We start from the raw sequence: 24711 nt of genomic DNA on the forward strand, positions 1-24711 counted from the left end.
TACAAGGCAAAAATGTGTTTACATTTCTCACAGCTTAGACTACATGATGCAATACAATACAATATAATAGAATGCACTTTGATACCCCTATAGGGAAATTAGTTTTGTACTCTTCCACGCATTTTCATAGCAAATAAAATCAAGCATACTGCATATTAAAAAAATATGTGATCATCAAAAATCAGTGATTCCATGCTGTAATTTTGACATTAACACTTTCTGGCCATAGTGATGTACTGCACCACATCCAAACAGAAATTCAAGCTTGTGTGTTAACAGCAGTTAAGCCCAATCCTTTAGAGCAAGCATGGGCAGTTGGCCATCTTTTAGCCCACTCCTAACTCAATGCGGTCCATGGGTTAAATCTATAAATCCCTAAATTTTAAACATGAAGATACCATGATAAATCTGGCATGAAGGCTTTCACCCCAAGATGTCAACACCAAACCCAATGATAACATAGCCTAGACACTGATACTTCATTTTGATACTCTGCCACCCCAAAGCAACCCCTACCACTCCAAATGCATGGCAAGAAATACATTTTGGAATTTCTGTGATTTATGCCACTTTATTTCAGCTGAGTATGAAGATCTCTAAATTGTTTTGCTACTGAGGAAATAATCACATTGACTGACACATTTACTTAATTGTTGGCATCTTCAGCAACGCAAATGTATGAATTATGCCTGAGCCTCTTACACAAAGTACACTAGTTCCAATCCCTTATCCCATGTCCTTAAGGCATTTTTCAAAGATATTAGCACAAATCATTTACTAAGGGTGTGAATCTCTCCTTCTCAAGATGATTCGATTCAATCTCGATTCACAGACTACGATTCGATTCACTGACAATTCATTAAAACACAGAACGATACGGTCCGATACGATTCGGTTTGGTCCGATTCGATCCGGTACAATCTGATTATTGAATCACAATAACTTTCTGCTTTGACAAAAATGTGGAAAAAAGGGGAAAACAAGATAATTTCATAATAATCTAAGTTAATTTGATCTTATTTATAAAACAGACTAAATGCCAGGCCTCCTGTGCTAACATTCTGAAATGATGTTTAAGAAAGTTTTCATCATACCCAGGTGCCCAGGTGTCTTACTTTGATATTAAACTGGGAGATAAAAATTAAAATGAGTTTTTACTGGTACATGTTCGTCCTGTACTTGTTACTTCCTTAGCATTATTAATCCCAATAACAGTACAAACTAAATATCAAATTTTCCCCAAGAAGCACAAATTAAAACGAATTTAAAGTCACAAGGAGATTTGGATAGACAGAGCTCTGTGTGTCTGCTGGTACAGGAGAACAAGAGGTTAAAATAATACTGAAAACAGTCAAACTAAAACAGCTTTTTATACATTTTTTCCTTTCATAATTCCTCTTAGTGTGAGTATTCAGTCTAAATGTTGCAAAAATATTGTTATATCCTTTCTCTGTGTATCTGTCCGTTCTTGATTGTTTACATTCTTGAATTAATTCACGGGAGAACAGCTGATCTCCAGCTCAGTGAAGTCCTCTTTGTTTAATATCATATCAGTGGACTCAGATGTATTGATTATGTCACCAAATCAATCACTCCCAACAACACATTACGGTGGTAAACCCTGTGAATAAAGGGGCTGTTGTTACGGTGATAACTGAAGACTTCTCCGAATTTTAACTCCGAAAAGTGTTTATGTTCAGGTCTGTTTGTGCTGCGTTTAGCGTTAGCATCTTAGCTAAACTCTAGCTCCGCTGTCTCAACAGGTGAGATCTATGAGCTGCTGTAGTTCTTAATCGCTTTTCTCCAAAGCGTACAGACAGCCAGGCATTTCAAAGTTATCCTTCCTTCATATAAAGTCCACGACTTTTTCCTGAGGTGCAGAACTGTAACTGAATGGCGTTTAGGCGACGACCGGTGAAACACATCCGGCTACCTAGCGAGCACCTGCGGCAAATGGAACTCTTTTTTAAAGGTAAACTGATCTCTTACATTAAAACTGGTCCAAAGACCGGTTCGTGCCGCATTTTTACCAATCCAGGGCTCCGTGGACCAATGCACTCGGGCCGCTGACGTCAAGATCGGTTAACCGATCCATATCGATTTATCTTTACACCACTATCATTTACAGTACACTGACAGCTGTTATTCTCCCGCTGACTTTCAACACACGTTATTTCTCAAAAGTATTGATTCAGGCACCGGCACCACTTCAGAAGTGTGAACTTAGCACCAGTATCAGAAAAAAGCCAAATTTAAATTTGTATTTAAATTAGGGATCCAAGCATTAGCTTTCAGATTTAAATACTGGTATCAGCAGATATGAAAATTTCTGCCAATATTTACACCCCAGATATCAGCAGTAAGTATCAGTCATATGTACAAATACATTTGACCATCAGACCACTATCAGCTCAAGTCTTCCTTAATCTTGAAGGTGTGTTTGAAGGACTGAAGTTTAAGGTCTGAACTACAGTAATAAATTACATCAATGTTGGTACTGGCTTAAATTAATTTATACATATCGGCATCGGCATATCTGAAAAAAAAAAAAATTCAATGTCATGCAATAGAAATATGATAATAATGCTTCGCTACTATTGTAACTTTAAGAACTAATGTCTATTATGGTCGTTGCGTCGAAAAGCATCTTGAATTTTCCTAAATTCTGTTTAATTTGAAATGGGCAAATTGGCCCTCTTGGTAATCAGACTTGCCCATCCATGTTCCAGAGGGTAAATAAAACACAAAAACAAAACTCTGGGTGAAATAAGGTGTCCATTAAAAAAAACAATGTGGGATGATACTTTAAATCTACTATCTACTTTTAAAATAACAATATGAAGAGCAATAAGTAAAGAAAACATAAAGGAGTGCATCAGATATAACTCACTATTTTTGTCATTGCATCTGAAGGATGCAATGACAAAGGATGACATGCAGGGTATTTGTCATGCTTCTAGACTTTTTAAACCATTAAATGACTGTAATAAATGACCTGGGGACTTTTGACTACATAAGATACAAAGAGGAGCATTGTTAGGTATAGACTGTCTTGACTACTTTGATTTACACACAGCTGTTTGGACTAGTTATCAGGTAGCGGGGTAGTAAAGTGGACTCTGTTCCAGGTGGTCAAGAGCTGATGAGAGGGGAAAACACTCACTAATCAGCAATGTGTCATCCGGCAAGGGACAAATGTGTCTCTACAAGCACACACATGCACACATACACACAGTTTTGAAACAAAGGCCAGCCAGTGTGAAGGACAAGTCACCAGAGACCTAACAGCTGGCCTGCATAAGCATTTTTCTGAGGCGCCTGCTGCATGGGTACAGAAATGGGTGTGCGTGCGCACACACACAGATGCCCTCCTCCTATGAAAAGGACTCACAGGGATCATGGGAGGGGATCTGGTGTATAGACAGTAAAGATTCCTTGAGTTCCAGCCAAGAAACAGACAGTAGGAGGCAACAGGAGAAATGGATACACAGAACTCAGCTGTTAAAAGAACACAAATCAAATGATGTCACTGAGAGGAGGAGTCAACCCAAAATACTACTTTTTAAAAATAAATCAAACAAATTAACTCCTATGTACTTAAGGTTTATTAACATAATCAGTACAGTACACTTTAAAAACATCCACAACCTGAATAAGTCAGGAGGTTAATGAATGAATAAAGTAAGGTGTCTTTATAGTTTTATTTTGTGAATTAAACATCATAATTTCCCTTAATTATCCCCACAGCTTCGCCAGGTAAGCCTGTAGGTATTTTAAAGTGAAAAAATGTGCCCACACTGAAAACCTATGCAGGCAAGATGTAATGTGCTGATGGCCACAGGTTGGCACTGTTCTGTCTTTGTTTTTCAAATGTAAGGTGGCAGCAGTTAAAATCTGAGACAATGAGGGCACTTGGTCCAAAATCACTTGCAAAAATTAGTTGCCCCCTATTGCACCTTACGTTCTCCAGCTGTTCAGGTCTTAGGTTATGCACTACTTAAAGCTTATTGGGGGAGCATTTGTTAACACAAGATATGTTTAAAAGTATTTACTCATTGTTTGTTGAGATACCTACGAAACACCAGGTGCAATCATGATGAGAGCCTAAGATGTGTCTAAGCATGGCATGAGAGAAATGCAGCGAATCTTTATTAAATCCTGGATAGCTGGGGTTTTCCCTTTGACTTTTTATCTGACCACTGACTCACTGAAAAAAGTACAAGAAATTCAGACACAGCAGCCAATTAAATCCAATCACATGAAATAATGACTGAAAAGGGGGGTTTATACTGTCTCCCATCATCAGAATCTTTCTATAAGCCTGACTGCACACAAGACTGAAACAAAATCAATGTTGTGATTTCGCTATTTAAGTTTGTGCTGGATCCAATACTTAAGAGTTCAATAATTGAATAGTAATATACTAAATATAAGAAAAACATCCTCCTTATGGTTAATGTGTGCCTGATCATTTTAACACTGATGCTGCACAAACAATCATGAGACTGAGGACATTTTTATTTACCTGTCTCTGTATCAAAAATAATCCATGTTCTTTTTAATCTTTCTTTCTTTCTTTTGGGACCATATATTGGCCGAAGCTCATTTCTGACAACATAACAGGAATTACAAATGTTCAGCTGAAACAGAACTTCACAGAAGCCAGTTTCTACTGAACAAAAAAGCTTACCCTGTACCACTCTATCACCATGCTTGTGTCATTTTAGGTTTGAAGTAAGTATTCTGAACATAGTGGCTTAAGATGAACACAAAACTTTTAGAAAAGTATCCTTAAAAACAATTTTTAAAAAGGTAGTTACATCTTGTTCCCAGCTGCAATGTACCCACACAAAGCACTGCAACTCCATACATATAACCACCAGGGGGCAAATTTTCCTCTGCTGACTGTGGGAACAGCATTCACCTCCAAATCAGACAATGTTGTTGTGATCCTCTTTCCTCTGAACCCTCCATCCTTTAAATCCTGCTTTCCTCTGTAAGCCTATTTCAGAGAAGATAAATGAAAGGCAATATTCCTTCTTTGAATAATTTTACACTGTGATCCTATTTCCTGCAGCCAGATGAAACATTTCAGCAGAGGCACCGATACCTCTATTGTATTTTTAATATTTCACTTCATTCATTTTTATGTTATTTTAGCTATTAAATTTTAATTTAAGAAGTTAAAATTACTCATACATATGAATATATGCATTTGTAATGCATGCGGCATCAGTGCTGAAGAAGATTGTGGAAAAGTTTGTTATTAGTGGAGCATTAACCGCCTCTTAAAGCCATGAAAATTGAATGCTTTTTTAATCTTTCCTTTAATTCAGAAATATGGGGATTACTTGTTTTGCAATAAAGTTGTCTAATCGACTTATTAAATGGCCACTGCTTCATCTTTTATTAACTTTTATTAACCTAATGGTACTAGTATTAAATTCTGATAACACATCAACCTTAATACTGGTAACAAGAGGTGTGTCAGTTAGTGACCTTTTTTAAGGACTGATACGTGCTGATGTTGGTGTTTCTCATGCACTGAGTCTAGATTGGAGCCATTACTATTTTGGTATTTATCTCTGACCTGTGCCTTTTTCATCCATGTTTTCTTACTCAATGTATACTTCAAATTAATATATAGAACACTAACGCTGAACAATTTGGGAAAATAACCTACTGGTGATTTTTTCCTCCCAATATTGCGATTTTAATGTAATGAGCAATTATTTTTTTACTTTCCTCATCTTTAGTATTTTCTGAACAAAAATTCTATAAATTGTTTATATTATAACAAACATAATATTTGGTGGATTGAACAAAGGCTGATATTTCTGCAAAATATCTAAGTGCAATTATTTTGACTCATTGCAAATTGAATGAACTGTTGTATTGAAGGGAATAGTCATTTTGAATAAGACATGCAGTGCTTAACAAATTTATTAGACCACCATCCAAAGTAAGGTTTATGCCACAGCTGCCCTAAATTCTCAGCATAGGTAATTACCAAAATCATTTTTATGTTTCTGCAATGGTTAATACACCAATATGTAGAAGCTCTTTAACCCAAATGACATTTTAATGCTAAAATATAATTATTATTGTTATCCACGAATTTTCAAATTTACTGATTTACAAAAAAACTGAAAAAAATAGTAAAGCACATTATTATTTCTTGATTAATATGTCAATTATAGTTATTTACTTGCATTCCTGAACAGAAAAAATAGTTTTAGTGGTTGAATGTTATGCTTGATTAATTTCTGACTTCTTAGAGAAGCCCAGTGAGCCAGCTCAAATTTGGGTATAAAAAGGTGAATTCCGTTTGAAATTCTTCGTTCCTGTTCAAAATGGTAAAACGTGGAAAGCTCACTGAAAATGAAAGCGTCTGCATTAAAGCACTTCATGATGCTGGATGGTCTCTGAGACAAATATGACAGGTGGTCTAATAAATTTGTTAAGCACTGTATACAAAAATAAGGAAAGAGGGAGTTTTTTGCATAATACTAGAAAAAATGGACTTGAATGTTTGCATGTATGGAGCATAACATCTCTGCCTCAAAATGTATTTAATAAATATTTTGACACACATTTCAGGTTGAAGAAACAGAGGTGACAGAAAAATTCAATTCACATCTGAATCCCATATATTCATTAATAAAATTCTGAATCAGTTCAAAATTTCCAAGAATTAATCTTTTAAATGACTTTACTACACACTGAGTGTATTTTCAACTTCAGACCCACTGCAAGTATTTTACTCCATGTGCTGTGTCAGACAGAGATGCTGCAGGAGGTGTACAGCTTGTTAGCTACGTTATTAGCATCAGTAGCACTAGCCCGTAGTGTCAGAAATGTTTACAAGGCTGTCGGACATATTTATGTACTGATCGCTCGTGCCGTTTATAGAGCCGTGAGTTACTCAGCCTGTCCTGCTTTCCCAAAAGAAAAATTTAAAGACTGTGGATTCTACAATCCCAGGTAAGAGGGGGCCTGACCCTGTGTATCAGCTTACCATGCTAAGCTATTGCAATGTAGTTTTCCATCACATTGCCTAGGCATATCTTGGACTTAATGGAAAAAGTTCAGTGTTTTATCAATGATGTAACTACGATAACCACTAACACTTTTCGCTGAAATGTCACCAATTAACACGATTGCCTGTTAAACCATAACACCTGCTTCCCTGGATTATCATTTACAGTGAAGGCTTTAAATTTATGATCTTTATTTTTCCACTGACAAGTTTCTGACAAATATGTTTGCTGCTTTAATCCACAACATTTGTTCATATAAAGATATTTTGAAACGTAAGCACAGATTACTGTTTATTTTGTTATTATTGTAACAAGTTCATTTAAAAAAAAAAGGCTACAAATGTGCTAAAAATGCATTTATTTCATTACATTTTTTTAAGCTGTTTAATATCAAATATTAATTTACAGCCCCTGCAGACGGGAGCAGATGCTGAAATTATGACATCTTTACACAACAAAGGAGTTGTGTTGTGAATCAGGAACCGATTTGAATTGATACTGGAACTTATCATGACCACCAGAATTGGAATCGACTTGTACTGAGAGATATTTAAATATTCACATCTCCATAAAGAAATATGGCAAATCTTGCAATTTGAAAATTGCAGTTGGCCATATTATGATTAAATCTAAATTTCAATTAATTGCCCAGCCCTACAGTATAGACTGATATGTACATTTTGCAATGTAATCATTGATTTATAGACCGGGCTTTTTTATCCAATGTAAATGTATCCCTCTTAAGTTTTTGGGGAAACAACAGGTTTAGAGCTTTTCCAAGAATTGTGGCAAATCTGTAGAAAAAATGTTTAAGTGTTCTTTATCAATAACCTTTATAGTACAAATGAGAAGAAAAAAAACTATTTTGAATACACATTTTAAACTAAAATATACTATTTAATGAACAAATAAACTATTTAGAATAATATAATGTATGCATAAGTGCATTGGATGAGTATTTTTACTTCAGACTACCTAACGCTACGCAGTGATATCAACATCAACAATGAACACAGTCATTCAAAGTGAAGTTTTTCATCTTCAGTCATATGTTATTGACTAAAGAAAACCAGCAGGAACAGATAAAGTACTCTTTTGTGCTCTGCACAGACTTGTTTCCATACAGGTCTGGTAGCCTGCTGTAACTAGTTGTCTCATCAATGATCCATCAAGGTCAACAGTCAAACCGAGGGGGCATTCAGATATCTGAAGCACACAGAAAATGGAGCTTGAAACACAGTGTGTGAGTTACTGTTCACAAAAATTCACCATCCTTCTCAATCTTTGCAATCTTACTTGCTAGCAAGTGAGATCATACCTCCCCACTCTACAGTACACAGAGGTGCCAAGAAGAGAGGCAGGTCTTTGCTTGCCCTTGACTGCCTCCAACTCTCAGGCAGTTGCCTGCAGAGGTCTGAACGTGCCTGCTGAGAAGCAGCATGGGGCTGGCTAGCTGAGATTTAACTAGCTGGGGCTCACCAGGAAAAGAAAAAAACAGAGATGTAAAAATCATGTGTTGTTATTGCCCTCCTCTTGCACTATGACTCACATTCCCTTCATACTCTAACCTGCTCATCACAGGATAATGGGGGCAGAGAGGGAAAACAAGTACGACCCGTGTCAGCGACCCTTTGCCAAATTCAATCCATTTACCGGCAAAGTCTTTCATTCTGTTTTTCTGACCTTCCCTGTCCTGTCCCCCTTTGTGTTATGCAAGATTTAGACTCAGTGGAAAGTATTCCTGCCAAGCCAATCACAGCTCTATGGACACATTTAGTAAACTTATCAGTCAGCTGAATGGATGGCATGCATCTGGATCAATGACAAGAGATCATTTTAAAAAGTCATAGTAAAGTCAAGTTCCTAAAGCTTAAAGAGTTTTAACCAGTTGGGTTAAAACTGATTTTTTTTCCTCTTGTGATTGTCCATGTTTTATCTGTATTTATTTTTCTTACTGTACAGCACTTTGGTCAGCTGCTGCTGTTTTTAAATGTGCTATATAAATAAACTTTGATTGACTGATTGATTGATTGAAATGAATACTGATGCATTTATATGAGCATATGTTTTATATGTTTTATAAGGTTTTTCAAATAACTAAAACCACAGCTAGGAGAAGGGTTTTAGAGAAAATAGATTAAAGGCACACTCACACCAGTACCGTACTGAAGCATAATGGTACCCCTTCCTAGTCCCCTGTCAGCCTACACCAACTTTGCTCCAAACTGGGCCTGAGCACGAATATGTCATCACATCATAATTTGATACACACTTTACAAAAGCACAGTCTAAAAGTCAATATAATGAACAAATACACAGACCACAAAACAGTAATTTTATTTTCTTTGTGGCTTATTTTTCTTTAATGTAAGAAAAATGTGTTTTTAGTCTATTTCAAGCACAAGGGATTGTCAGAGGCCAGGTTTAATAATAAATAAATGCTAAATGCTATGTCCAATCTAACAATGCCAGATTTACACTGCACATAAAGTCCACACTGACTTGAAAATGTCCGTATACGAGCTGAAATGTGGCATGAGATTTGAGCATATCTTTTGCTCATGTCCAGATTGATAAATGCTGAGGAAATGGCCATACACCCAGATTTCTGCTAGGGGTGGGAATCACTAGTGGCCCCACGATACGATATTGTCACGATACTACATTTTGCGTTTACAGTGAGTATTGCAACACCATATATTGGGATATATTGCAATCTATACAATTTTTTTACAACTGTTTAGTTGATTAAGCATTAGTCTTGCCCTCATGTCTGTCATATTTCTGCAGTATTTTATTTTCATGTAGCACTTCTTGCAGACCTCATGTGTCATGTCCATCTCATCCGTGCCCTGCTTGCATTCCTAATGTCTTTACCCTGCCGCTGCCAGGTTTGTTGCACTAACTTTCTCCAACTCTATGAATGTCAGCTCTGCAAACCTCACTGGAAAAACAATTGTCCAAACAACTGATTTTATTTTTCCATTATCATAGACTTCAATTCATATTAGCAATTAATTTGAAAAAAAAGAAACATACTTGGTGGACGATACAATATGATATATCACCAGAAAAAAATATTGCGATACTATGCCGTATCGATTTTTTCTCCCACCCCTAATTTCTGCTATATGTACGTTTGATAAATTAGCATCACTGTGATTGTTATCCACAGAAAAGACTCTCAGTTTTTTAGTACCTAATCCTGTTTATCTAGAATCCCTCAACCAGTTCTACACTTCCTCTCACCCGATATGCTCGGCCAGTGAAAGGCACCTGGTACTTCCAACACATCAGGGCCCTAAGTCACTACTGGCTCGGCTCTTCTATTCTATTCTGTTGTCCCTCGCTGGTGGAATGAATTATCCAACTCCATCTGATCTGCAGAGTCCTAGAAAAGGACTCTGCAGATCGTGTGTGTGTGTTTTCAAGGAAAAGCTAAAGACCCAGCTCTTTGAGAACTCTATACACTGAGCTAAACTCTTCTCCTTAATTGTCCCGAGTGGTAGATGGAGTCTCCCAAGACAGTTGGCTCACACTGTCCCACAGTTTAAAGACAAAGATTACATAGGCATTCAATAAACCTTTTTTACAAAATGCAAGTTACCCAAGCTTCCCTGAAGGAGCCATGGTTCTATCTGGGTATCTGCTGCACTGGGCAATACTTGAAAGACACACAGTACATGAAAGCATTCCTGTAAGTACTTACTAGTAGAAAGAATGGACTGGGAGAACAACACATGAAGTCATCGATGATACTGTCAGTAGTTTCTAAAGGGATGTTAAAAGGTAATCTTTTTGGGGATTTATAAAGAACAAAAGGCTCCAAGTAGAAAATCAGACCATGAAATAGATAGAATGGTCCTGTCACAAAAAAACATACACAGGGTAAGACGTATATCATAAGAAATGGATATTGGGTTGGAGCTCTTCATAGCATTGAAAGGCTCTGCAATAGCAGCAGGCTAGCCTTGCAGTTACAAAGACATTTTTGAGCTCATACATTACAAAAATGTTCAACATAATCTCCAAACCTGGAAAACAAATCCTTAAAGTGTAAAGTTGTGACTTTGACCTGTTGACACAATCCTGAACGGATGATTTTGAACTTTTACCTCTGCCTCAGTCAGGGTTTGTGGCGATAATGGGTTTTAATTTTGAACTGATCTTTTTATTATCACTATCTTTTCTTATTTGGGTTATGGAAGCCTTTTTAAAAACATGCTTTAAGCAAGACATGAGGGCATTGGATGTTAAAGAAGAACTGAATGCATTTACTCCAAAGGTGCACACATGCGACATGTGATAAGAGATAGCATCCAACAGACTGACAGCATATTCTGTAAGGACAGAGGTGCAGACACTAAAGGGCACTTTAATCACGAAGACCATAGTTGCTCTATGACTCTCAGATTAATCAGTGAAGTTTAGGAAAGTCTGTTAACAATCACAAACTGACACGTCTTATATGAAGAAGTCCTCCAGACTGAGTGTGCATTCAGAGAGCTTCATGGTGATGACCACACACATTCCTGAAGCCTCTACTCTCCATGGAAATCGTTTTATTTTGGATTACAATACAGCAGCACCACCATGTTGGTGTAATGTGGGGTTGGGCAATTAATCAAAATTTAGATTAAACTGCAATATGTCCTACGGCTATATTCACATCGCAAAAGGTGTAATATTTCTTTAACTTGAAACTTGTTGAAATACCAGTTTAAGTTTACCAATAGCAGAAGACAGAGTTGCTGTCAAGCAGGCAGTCTAAGGTGCTGCATTTCAGTGTAATGTAAACCTCAGTACAGATATTCTTAGACAGCTTAGTGACTGAAAATTAATCTAAAGATGTATTACTGGTATGTGGGAGCTTGTGATAGCCATTTTTCTCTGTTAGATTTTACTGACAAGAGGGTTAATTACTTTGTTCAGGAAGTAGGGGTGTAAAGGTACATGTATTCATATCGTATCCATTCAATATGGGCCTCTTGGTACGGTACAGGTGTGTACCAAACAGATATGTGTTGCACGAATGACACAGATGGAAAACCAGAGAACAACTCACTGTCACACTGTCCTGGCAACCACACAACCACAGCAAACAACAGCAACAGCCTGAATATTCCCAGATAAAAGTGTCCTGTTTAGGAACACCTTGTTTCCCAGTAAAATACAATAGTGGACAAAGACAACAGCAGTAGCGCTGACATTATTCAGCAGCTGTGTCGCTGACAGCACGTCATCCAGCGGCTCAATCAAAGCATTATAAAAAGGCACCACTCAAACAAGAACATTCCTGCAACGAGGAGGAACAACAAAAAGTCTCACCAGCCGGTTATGAATTTTGTATGATTTAAGATCTTTTTTTATTATAACACTGGTGCTCTGGTTTTGTGAATCAAATTAATTCTACTTTCAACTGTCAGCCTTGGAGGAGGGGAAAAGGGACTCCATCATGTCTGCAGCTGCATCATAGATAAAGTTATCCTCAGATTTCACACGGCTCTAACCTCTTTATCAGCCAAGATGGGCTGTGAAAAGTTCTCCCAAACTTTGTAGGTTTGTAGTAGGTCCCATTGGTTGAAAAAGTAATCCAGTGCTGAAGTCCGTGTTGCAATCGGCAGGATAGATGCTAATTAGCATACTTGAGAAGCTAGTTTATGGTTGTATGATAATGCATACCAATCTTTAATTTTCTTCCTATATCATGGATATTAGTATTTTCACATGTGCATAAAACTCCACAAAATTACAGGAGTTTTTCTGTGATGTCCATTCTAGTTTTACCTGGAAATATTCCTGCAATGCCTCTAGTAAAATTTCTCTTTGAAGTCAGATCAAAATGTTGCAAGAATGCAGCAAGTAATAGGACAATTCACAACTAAAAGGTGGGTATGGTGTAATAAGGTTTATATACCAGTGGGCAACTAGCTCTATCTCTGCATGCAATAAAGTATCTTCATAATCTTTTCTGCTTGGTTATATGTGCTTTTCCCATCATTTCTTGATTTTGAGGCTAGGTCAAATCACACATACCATTGACAAAGGCACAAACTATGATTACAGTACCAGACTCTCTTTCTTTTCTTGAAATCTTCAGGAGTGCATGTGTGAAAAAGGCTCTGTAGCACTTTACTGGACAGAGTCACACACTGTCTTGTACAAACACTGGAGAAGATATGACTCCATCAAATTACTAAGGCTACTTATCGGAGCAGCAGTAAGGAAAGGGATGAGGTTTAGAATTTAGAATTTTCAGTAAGTCAAATGGCCCGGCTGCCATTCAGTGAGTTCAACATATTTCACTGAAGTCACAGTGTAAGAGTAAAGTCCACCTCTACAAATCTATATTAACCTTAGTGCAGAGTCTCACTGGGAGAACCCACTTGTTAGACAGATCAATACAAAAGAAATACAAAGAGACAATACAAAAACAGAGAGCTTGAGGTTCATCAATCTTGACACACTTAATGCAACTGCTTTGCTAGTAGCAATATGAAATGAATGGCATCAAAAAAACTGCTTACACACTGCCTAACTGACAGCTGGTCACAACAAACAAGACCCAATAAGACTCACAACATACAAGGTACATACTAACCATACCATATGAATGTCAAACCTGACAGCAATGAGGGGCTCTCCAGAGCTTAAGGTATCATATGCTGTAGGTTATAGGTTAAAGGTTATACGTATTTAAGGTGTCTTATTCCATGCTTCGACATTAAAAATACTTTCTCTTGGGGCGCAGATGGCCTAGTGGTTTCAGGCACACCCCATGTATGCGGGCAGCCCGGGTTTGAGTCTGGTTTGTGGCACCATTTCGCGCATGTCTCTCCCCCACAATGCTTCCTTTTTGTACCTTAAGTATTAAGCATCCTGGATTCCTGGATGCTCTGCAACAGCAAATAGGATGCACTTGTTCTTTATGTGTGCAGTGATCGGTGCAGTCAGCTCATTTCCATCATGTCATTTGCCTTGACTGGGAGCACATTCTACTTGGAAGGCTGTAACGCTCATCAATGGTTATTTTGGTTGTCTATTTCCATGACATGGCGGTAATAAAGCTCTGCCATCTTTAACCCATAAGGCATTCATACTGATAGTGCATTGACGTGATATCAAATATCCCATCTGATACTGAAATGGTGCAATATCAAATGCCCCCATCTGTCAATCCACAGTGCATTCTGGTATCGCAGGAAAGCGAGAGAGTATGGCACAGCAGGAGCTCCACATACACACACAGACATACATATACAGGTTGCTGCACTCCCCTGCTGGCTCTGTTGATCTCATTTACAACGCTGTTACTACCTTCAAGACAGCTTAGAACAGGAATCACCTTGCCCCTCCTTCACGCCTCTGGGACATTCATAATTTACAGGGGGTAAATATCTTCAATATCATAGCTTAAATGGCACTGTAAATTGAGCTTTTGACAGTCATTAAACAAACCTACGCAAACCAAGCAAAGTGCTTGGTTTTGTAATCAAGTCTTATGTCATTACAAACAATCCAACAGCAGTAGTACCAGAAAAATACACTCTTACCATGCACAGCAAAAACATTACAGGGCTGGGTCCCATGGCGTGACGACTCTCTCTTTCCACCCTTGATGAAGGCTGGCAGACTGGGTCTCCTCTGGTCCCCTACAAACTTTCCCGGCTGCTGCCCCATAAGGGCAGGGTGCCAGGCCGCAGCCGGGACTCTCCAAGCTGGACTCAGTCACTCACCGTGTAAGAGTTAGGCAACAGTCAAGGAGAGGGTCAGGAGAAGACAGGAGCCCCTCTCCCCAGTTTCGTCTGTCTTCTCCTGGAGTATGGGTGATGCTGTGTTCACCTGTGCAGATCCCTCTTACTCCAGTATATCTCTGTTTATCATGCATTAATGAGGTCTGGATGTCTCAGAGATCAAAGTTTGGCACTGCAATGTAATCTAGAAAAAAAAAAGATGATTTTATTAAGAACAAGCAGTTAGCCTCTTTAAAACAACCTTAAAGATTTAAAAACTGTATTCAAACAGCAATTTAAATATGAAAGATCCAGGCTTAAGCCCTAACAATGAAAGAGATTAATTATGCCAAGATGAAATCAACACTTATTTTTCTATATCTTAATAAATAGCATTTTTACAGCAAGCAGCTTTTGTCTGATTTTGAACTGCCTTAGTTTTGCCACGTTTAGACACTTAAAAATCATGTCCACCATTTATTCTACAATCCAGTTTCCCCTTTTTAACTAGGATGTTCATCTACTGAATCATTTCATTTAAATGCAAGTCAAGCTCTATAAATATTATGTAAACCACATTTTGCCATTGGCTAAAAAGATAACTATCTGGATACCAAGTGTTTGTGTGTGACCAAAGAAAGTGGTCAAACGTTGATAATGTAATAGTGGGCAAACAAATTTGTATAACATGAAGATATCCGAAGTCTATTAGGGAATTGAAGATTATTTTCCTTTCTCTATTGTGCCCTGGAAACCCTTTTTAATAGAAGAGCAATGTCAAAACATCAAACACTTCACTATAACCACTTGTACAAACCAATCCCAAACTTTCACAGTTTTTACAAACTTTAACAGTAAAAAAAGAGTGAATGTTCACTTACATGGCCATAGAAGCTTTTACATTGTTGGGTAGCTGGCGAAATAAGGCTAATGTATAAGTTAGCCATGAAGGCTAACTAACGTTAGCTGGTGGTATGCAGCGCGAGACCCTTACATGCACATCGAGCACTCAACAGTTGGCTCTTGCTGAGTTGCTGTTTACACGCTGGTAAAAACGTCGGACAAGTGCACTGAAACGTCTCCAAAATAAGTACGTAGTTGCCACAATGGAGTTCTTTGTAATTTGTCTTTCCAAAGCAAGAGTTTTCGGTCTGTTTCAAACTTCCGTGTCCACTCTTTCCGTCTTGCGGAGTTTCTTCCCCTGTGGTACCCGTACTAGAGGCACTTCAATCAAGGAGGTGAAGAGAAAGCGAGGAAATTCAGCCGGCCAGAGACCGACGACTCTTCCTGCAAGCCCTTTCCTCTGTGTACAGTCGCCGAGCACTTCTTTACCAACACGTCTATTCGCGTACTTATTCATCGTTTTCACGTGAAAGTCTGTGCATTAAACTTTGGCCGAGTTGTAGTTGTGTCGCTAGTGCCGCCATACTTCCATACGCAAGGTGGTTTACAGAAGTATGTGGGTGGGGCGACGTGTGACGTCACGTGCGTGCGTGGGCTAGTACATGGGCCCGGAGACCTGCTACACTGAAACTACATTCATGGGGGGGTGAAGCCTACCCTAAAGCAACCCTTTAAAACTTCTTTCATAGAGAAATATGGGTTACAAACATGTGTTTAAAAGACAAACATTTATTTTGATTTCTGCATCACTTTTATCTCTTGGAGCAGAGGTTCCAGAAGGCGGGGTTTGAACCTCTGGGGGTCACAAGATACTTTGGTGAGATGCTTTCCAGAAAAACAAGGGGAAATTTAAAATGCTTTTTAGTAGTATATTTTATCCATTATTGTAAAAAATATCCTTAAAATTAGTTCACATAGTTATTATTCAGATCTGTGCTTACATGCAAGTAAAATATACAAAAAAAATCTAAAATGTGAATTTGTTGGGATCTGTGCAAAATCTTGCACTTTAATCAACTCCAGGGACAGTGAGGGTCCCCAGTATCAGGCGTTGTTATTTTGGGGGTGATAGGTAGAAAATTTCAGAACCCTTGTCTCAGAGAATATTGTACTCTGATTCTGTAAATTCCTGGATCTTTTTGTGTGAAACATACAACATTAAAGTGTAAAACATCAAAAACTTAAAAGTTGTGCTATGACCTTCTGTATTATAATCAGTGAGCTGACAGTTTAGTTTGTAGTTTGAAAAAGAAGAAAAAAATATATTTTACTAATTGGCAAGAATCGACCCAAAAACAAAGGAACTGGAATGATATTGGTCCTTTAATAGGGAATATGCAGTTGGAGAAAACTTAAACACTGTGACTGATCCATAGCTCAGAAAAGTTTGACTTTTTACAGACTCATTTAGCAGAGCCTTGACAGCGAGAGAGGATGCCATAGACAAAGCTGGATCCAAAAAGAGGAAAGACTGTGCACCCACTGCAGCCAACATGAGGTGGAAACACTTTCAAACCACCTGCTCTTTATACAAGGACATCGAGAGACAAGATCTTTCCACTTTTCACCGGCAAACAAAAAAATTCACCAGTATGAACAACAAACAGAAGCTTCCATATCTGCTGGGTGAAGTGCAACAGTGTGCAAATGTTGCAGCTAATTACACAAGCTGTTGTGACCAAAAAAAAAAGAAAGAAAAAACCCTCAATCATCACAACACCACCATGAAAGGGACCTTCTTCATATAAAAAGATATTAAAGAATATCTATATTTTTAACTAGAATCTTAAAAGTTTAACCCAGATTTTTCTAATATTTTTTTATCTGTAAGTTTTATTATACATTTGTATAATACTTTGGTAATAAAGCAGCTGAATTGAATTGAATCAGCACTCAGTCATATTTCACAAAAAAAATAACATTTTGAAACAGTTAATCTAAACCAGTAATACCCAAAGGGGGTGGGGGGGGTGGTCAAGACCCCCAGGGGTGTTGTGGGATGCTTTCCCCCCAAAAAATAAAGAAACTTAAATTGATTTAAAGTGTTTTTTTTTTTCATGAAATTGGTTACATTAAAAATAAAATCATAGTTATTGAGATGTGTGCCTAAATGCAAGTGATGTACAAAATTTCCCTAAAATGTAATGATGCTTTGAGCAAATCATACACTTAAACCACCTTCAGGGAATGTGGGGGTCCTTGGTCCCTGGTGCTGTTATTTCAGGGATTACAGTGTTAAATATTCAGGTACCCCTGATTTAAACATATGTTAGTTCTTTCGCTCAATATAATATTTATGTTTCTGAAAACCTTTTCTTCAGTTGAAAGTCTTTCTAACATGTTTTTCTTGTTCCTTTTAATTGACAAGAAACAACACTGAGGAGTACTGAATTTTATAGAAAATTTATTGCATACAACATTCTTTTTCCGACAACACCACATATTATTAAAAATGTTCCACTATACCTTTGTAATACTTCGGTCCAGCTGCTCTAGTGATTTTAAATGTGGCAGGACTTTAAAAGTCCTTTCCAAAATATGTCAAACAGATCAAATTTAATCATACAACAGACTGTCACAATACTGAAGGGGCCCTGAATAAAGACCAGTTCCCTCCTTGCAAACGTGGTCCCTTTTGAAGCTGTTTGATGTAATCTTGGTGTTTTAACAAGGCCACAGTTGTGAGCTGTGCTCTTTAACCTTCCTGTTCCAGCAGCTTCTGTTGAGTCAACATCACAATCTCCTCCATCACCTCTGGCTTCAGGATGTCTTTGACCTACAGAGATGGCACAAAGCAGATAATTATTGATGGATAAGTAAAACTTGTGTTTAATATAACAACACCAGCAAAGTGGTGTAAAATGCATCAATATGTGTAAGCAGTAAATATCCGAATATTTTTAGCAGTAGTGATGAGCAAATTTGATATTTTTATTGATATTATGAAATGACATATAGTCTCTGGCAAATGTGTTTTCTTAGCACTCTATGAGCCGCAGCAAGAGGAGGCTTGTCTAATAAGCGAGAGTAAAAACTTTTCAAACTAATTTCTCATGTACATGAACAACTGTAGGCAGAAATGATAGCATAAAGGCTCAAATGCTGATGTAAAGCTGCCTGAATAATATTTGAAGCATTAGTGATAAAAGGTCAGGAGAGGAACTTGTGGTTTATGTCACTTCTGCTTCCCCCTGTAGGCATTAAAAACTATAATACAGAAGCAGTCAGCCTTCTCATTTGTAGTCTCATTCGACTTTGTAGATCATAAACAGGCATCAATATTAAATTCGGTCTGTTTCATCGCTAGTTAAAATTCCTTACAATGGGCTTTAACTCCTTTTTTACTCAGCCCAAAGCACAATGAAATTAACCATTTCTAATTACAATTTAACACCGGCAGATTTAAAGTTCAGTACAGCAATTAATGGCAATTGAAGGTTTTCACTTTTTCCACCAGATGGCAGAAAACATTCCCAAAAAAATGACTTTTCATTGGCATTGCTTTACCCTGCTTCAAGAGTGAGTTGTGATGCTCCAGCTGCTTCCTACCTGGTGTTGAATTGAAGATTCATAGCAATAGAGAACACTGGTGTCATACAAAAGGAACTTGTGTGCAGCCAGAGCCAGTAAACAGTTCCTCAAACGAGAAATCACTTCTCTGTCTGATAGGCTAACAGGCTGAAAGAACAGAGACAAGATAGATAACAACATATGCAGACATTGAGATGAATGTAAACTAAGCATCTCCTCTGACTTAAATTTCAAACACTGATGGTAGATTTCTATTAATTGTTTTATAGACCTATAAAACTACACAATACTGCACTTTGCAACAGTCCCCACCTCAAGGCTGGTGTAGAAGCCCCCAGCCTCTTCCTCCTGGTGCTCTGGAGTTGGATACAACCACACAAAACCATTATTCCCCAGGATGATAGATGCACCACATGGCAGGTTGTGAAAATGTGTCTTCTGTCTCTTGATCAGTGAAGGAGAAATTTGTACCAGCACTCCTTGACCCAACTGGTTGAAAGACAAAGATGAAGCAGAATACAATGTCAAATCAGAAAGTAAAAGAACTGATGGCAAAAATGTGATTGCACATATTAAGGTACATAATTCCTACTGAAGACTCTTTGTGATCTACTGTACAAGAAACAGTGATAAGCCTAGCACAAAAAGTAAGGAAATTTGTGTTTGATAGATTATTTCTTTGTTTCTCTTTATTTCCAGGCTGGTGGCCAGCATGAGAAGGAGGTGTCAGGCTGTTGTGGCTGTGTATGGTTCTCCAACATGCTACTGGGGCTCCTGTTTCTTAATTTTTTCTTAAATAAATGAATTGTTAAATTGCCAATATGTCTTGTCTCTTGAGACTTCAATCCTCCAGTCAACCAAACAAGAGGCAGGCAGAACAAGCTGATTGGCATTGGCAGAGAATTCTTTGTGGGAGCAACCCCACATACTCAGCTCTGCTGCTCATCCCATAAATGCATGTTACTTACAAATGTGGCACCATTTAAAAGGGAAATAAACAGGCTTTAACTATTGTATTTAATCAAGAAAACAAAAGCAATCCACTAAAGATGAAATTTGTAGGCATAATTACTCATTCCTTCCTGCTTTTACACATAAAATAATCTAAACTAAAAATGTTCTCAGTTATTGCTGCATTGATTCTTTATCAACAGACTCCCAACTTTATTCCAGCTCCCAGAGGAACAGCTTTTAAAAAGACAGATACACCAGAGTGGTTAAATCCCAAATGTGAACATTTTTGTGATCACACTGTCCACCATCAAGTATATCCTAGTTGTTTCAGTTACATACTACCCAGCTTGTTCATAACCCTCAACTGTTAGGATTCAGATGTACTAAAACATTTTTCAAAAGGTTTATCATCAATCTTTAAGACAGGAAATGTCCTTGAGTACACTGGTGTAACTCACCTTTCCATACTTTAAACTGCGGGTGTGAAGTGATAGGGCTCCATCAGAGAATACAGACTGCACCTCAGCCTAGAAACAAAGAAGAAGAGTAACACAAATATTGAATGTGCAATAACACAATAGAAGATGTGATTTAAGATTTTTTTAAAGTGAGTTACACTAATAAGATCGCCCTCTTGAAGGTATTCCCTCATGGTAAGCTCATCTTCTGCTGATCGTCTCCTCTAGAAGACAAAATAATATCAATCAATATTTGGAAATAATTAGAAAACACTCTTTAACAACATTTCCTTTCCAAACGTATGAGTTAAATAGATGCTATTTCAAATGCTAGCATAAAGGCTCATATAAGTTCCCTTTACATAGAAAAATCCAAAATCCTCCACTTCTCCTTTGTTGCTTCTCCATCAGTCCTCCGCTCACCCAAAGTGAGCAAACCGCATATATAACAGTAGTTTCTAACAACTCACACAATATTTGGCAATATTTCCGCAGAAAGTTTGAAATAAGTTCCACCATTTTCAAATTGATCTTTTTGTGTTTTGCAGCTTTGACTTGAACTGTTGGCTACATCACTCAACATTGCGGATGTGTGCGGTTGAGTTGCGGTTGTCAGCAGTATTTTAACATTTGGTCCTTATCCTTAAAGGGGACATATTTTACCCTTTTAAGACAGGTTTAAATTGGTCTCAGAGGTCCCCAAAACATGCCTGTGAAGTTTGTTGCTGAAAAAACACTCCAGTGCTGTATTTTTGCATGTCTAAAAAGCCCTCTGTTTCAGCCCTTCACAGAACAAGCCATTTCTTTGTCTGTGGCTTTAAATGTTACTGAGCTGTCTGACTCCACCCCTGACCACACCCCTCTCAGGAAACGGATGTGGCACTCCTGATGTTACAATGTTACAGATACTTTTATCCAAAGATAAGGAACATCGACCTCTCAGACCAAAGTCAACAGGGTAACCCACTGAGCTATCCAGCATCTCCGCTGGCAGCTGAGAGGAAGATCAGGAGAGGAGGATGTAACTTTCTTCCAAGTGGGGAGGGCCAACTGAACCTGGGGGCGGTGCTTACTCCCCGCATAAGGTCATGAGGGGAAAATCTGAGAACGGCTTGTTTCAGCGCACATTTTCTGAAGGGTGGAGAAAGAGAAGGTGGAAGGAAATTTATTTTTTTTGGTATTGGAGGGGAGTGTGGATAGGCCAGGGGCACATATTTTTGTTAGAAAAGCCTGAGAAAGTGTTTTTTGCATAATATGTCCCCGTTAAGCTCCAAGAGAATGTGCAGAAATGCAGACAAAATGAATGCAATACCAAGCTCTGTCTGTATCTGTATGTGTTTTGAACATAGAGAATAAATGAACCTTTATGCACCCGTTTTTTTCACACATGTACTACTGAAAATTTCAAAAGAGCAGAATTATTTGAACATAATAAAAAACAGTGAACAGTTTAATTACATGTCCGTGAGTCTATTTTTTGTTTTTTTTTAATTCCAAACTTTATTTAGTCACTGCCTTGGCCAGTGGGTTTTATTCCTCCTGCTTGGCTAAGATCATGTTGAAATGTAGAGTTTCAAAGAGCCATGACACAGGTCTGCAGAATGAAAACATCAGCAACCCCCCCATGCTTGCTGGTGGTGTATTCTCCTGACTAGCATATTTCCTGTTGTATTTACACATCAGCACATACTTACTTTACTCATAAAATAAACAAGGAAAAAGTCTAAGGGAAAAAAAATGCCAGTCTGCATTAACACAAGCAGCTAACCTAAAAAAAATTATGGCGATATTCAGGAGTTTTTTTTACATGTGTGAATATGGTAAAAATGAATCAGTGTTTTTGCATCTTACCAGCTCTCCTCCAGGAAGATTAACAGAAGACAACAAGAGGACAGAGTCCAGTCGGGAGTTGGTCTCAACCTTCCATCGTTTTTGTTGTACCTACACATTTCACACGAAGACACTCATGTTGAAAACAAGCTGTACTAATCAGACCTCATCAAACCATTAATTCTAGTTTCAAAAATATGGGAAGAGAAGAGACTTAATAGCCTTACCTCTGTGATTCTCCCTACAACCACATCTCCAACCTCCCCATTAAACCTGCAAAAGATTACAACTTTACAACTACTCCAAATTCTTATTGCATAACTTCTATTGCCACTAAAAATAAAATGTTTAAGAGCAGATATTTCAACTTTTACCTTGTCTTCAGTGGTCGTACACAGATCAATTTGTCTACCCTCTGTACCTCTCCGGCAACTGATGCTGTCAGCTTGTCATCTTCAACATAGGTGCCATGACCTCTGGGAATAAACAGTGCACGGCAGCATTAATGAGTAATAAATCCAGAATTTATACTACATGAGATAATGCGTGTTGTCCTTAGAATGTGGCAGGAACCCATACATTTTATGACAAACAAGACAGGATAGCACAGTGGACAAATCTAAATAAACTTGTAAACAATTCAATTACTATTCTTTACGGCGGCAAAAGTGTATAACCTTCAAATGACTTTCTACACAGCTTTAAACAAGTATGCATTTCAAGCTGTTGAGAGCAATTTCAAAGATCACCAGCTTCCGTGACATGATACTCAGTACAACAGAATCAAGACGATCTACCTCAGGTGCACCATCTGGTACCTACCTCATGAAACCAGTATCTGTGGTGATGACATCTCCAGGTACGACAAGATCTTTTCTATCAAAAGCAGAATCTGATAGAGATACTTGTTTTCGAATAGTTGGTAATCTCATGTCAGCAGCCATGCTTCTTTCGCGTCTTCTTCTTCTACGCTCTCTGGTAGATTGCAAAGAGCTAACCGTGTTTTACCGCCACCTATCGAAGCATGCGTCTGAATGTCTTATTAAATGTCAGAGGTTTCACATTCAGTATTGTTTTATATATATATTTAACACGTTGGTCTAAATTTCAAGTCAACCAAAGCTTAAATTGTGAAAATTTTGTTTAAGTAGAATTAATGGGGAAGCTTCAATGCTGGCAAGCAAACTCAGTTCTTCTTCTGTGTTTTTTAAGAAACCAAACCAAAAATGTTGCAATACCAACAACTTCTGGATTTGGAGTATACTACAGTCTTGTCATTGCTTTAATGCACATACAAATAACTAATGATAATAACTAATAAATAACTACAGACAAATAACTAATTGTTTTTTTTTTTAATTTTGCTTATCTAACGCTGGGGTATTTTTTCAATTTTGTTATGTTGAAGCCTGATGCAACTCCAAGTGGGCTTTCATGTGTTTTGCACCGAGGAGAGGCTTCTGTCCAGCCACTCTGCCATAGGCCCAGATCATTGGAGGTTTGCAGTGATGGTTGTCCTTCTGGAACTCTGTCCCATAAGATCTCTGGAGCTCAATCAGCTCGACCATCAAGTTCTTGGTCACCTCTCTTATGAAGGCCTTTCTCCCCTGATTGCTGAGTTTGGGCAAATGACCATCTCTCAGACAATTCCTGGTTGTGCCAAACTTCTTTCGATTTGAGACTATTGGAGGCCACTGTACTCTTAGGAACCTTCAGTGCAACACATTTTATTTGGTAGCCTTCCCCAGTTCTGTGCCTTGTAACAATCCTATCTCTGAGTTCTGCAGACAGCTCCTTTTACCTCCTGGCTTGGTTTTTGCTATAATATGCATTGTCAGCTGTAAGGCCTTCAATAAAGAGATGTGGGCCTTTCCAAGTCATGTCCAGTCATTTTACCACAGGTGGACTCCAGTCAAGGTGTAAAAATATCTCAGCAACAATCCAGAGAAGCTTTTGGATATAAGAACTGATGAATATAGTTTTGGTCTGACATTTCATGAAACTTTAACATCTACTTAATAAAGTCTGAGGTAAAACATGTCATATCTACCACACTCATGAAAGAGAAAGTTACGTAAAGAGTTGAGATGTCCAAATGCTATCTTGTAAATGTATATGAAAATAGATGTACAAATAAGTAGGCTAGAAGTCAAATTATTAAAAGAGTAAATTCTTGACAGACTTATATGTGCTAATTCTTTGGCATTTGCTTAATCGTTTTGAATCAGAGGTGTTCAGCAATAGTATTGCCATTGTTTCAAC

The 24711-nt window shown here is 37.9% G+C and overlaps 2 protein-coding genes across 2 annotated transcripts in view; both read right to left on the minus strand.

The window, feature by feature from the left end:
* Positions 1-16207, minus strand: part of abl1 (c-abl oncogene 1, non-receptor tyrosine kinase) — a 54738-nt gene extending 38531 nt beyond the window's left edge. The window contains exons 1-2 of the mRNA XM_041810618.1: positions 15655-16207; positions 14594-14978 (exon numbers count right to left, since the gene is read on the minus strand). Coding sequence (XP_041666552.1) covers positions 14594-14720 — 127 coding nt within the window. The 5' untranslated portion in view covers positions 14721-14978; positions 15655-16207. The remainder of the gene's footprint in view (positions 1-14593; positions 14979-15654) is intronic.
* Positions 16208-18063: 1856 nt separating this feature from the next.
* On the minus strand, positions 18064-23421 carry exosc2 (exosome component 2). Its single transcript, XM_041811218.1, has 9 exons — positions 23272-23421; positions 22824-22925; positions 22677-22722; positions 22471-22560; positions 20778-20843; positions 20620-20688; positions 19520-19696; positions 19226-19354; positions 18064-18452 (listed from the first exon to the last, which is right to left on the minus strand). The coding sequence occupies exons 1-9, from the start codon at positions 23391-23393 to the stop codon at positions 18372-18374; spliced, it is 882 nt and encodes a 293-aa protein (XP_041667152.1). The 5' UTR covers positions 23394-23421; the 3' UTR covers positions 18064-18371.
* Positions 23422-24711: the final 1290 nt, after the last annotated feature.

This window comes from Cheilinus undulatus, linkage group 17 (assembly GCF_018320785.1).
Source record: "Cheilinus undulatus linkage group 17, ASM1832078v1, whole genome shotgun sequence".
Classification (NCBI taxonomy): domain Eukaryota; kingdom Metazoa; phylum Chordata; class Actinopteri; order Labriformes; family Labridae; genus Cheilinus; species Cheilinus undulatus.

Excerpts from the sequence above, each read along its gene's own strand:
- exosc2 (XM_041811218.1), bottom strand. The coding sequence starts at position 23,393 with ATGGCTGCTGACATGAGATTACCAACTATTCGAAAACAAGTATCTCTA. Across the intron at positions 20,844-22,470 it reads ATCTTCCTGGAGGAGAGCTG|AGGAGACGATCAGCAGAAGA; the intron begins GTAAGATGCAAA and ends TTTGTCTTCTAG. Across the intron at positions 18,453-19,225 it reads AATCTTCAATTCAACACCAG|GTCAAAGACATCCTGAAGCC; the intron begins GTAGGAAGCAGC and ends CCATCTCTGTAG.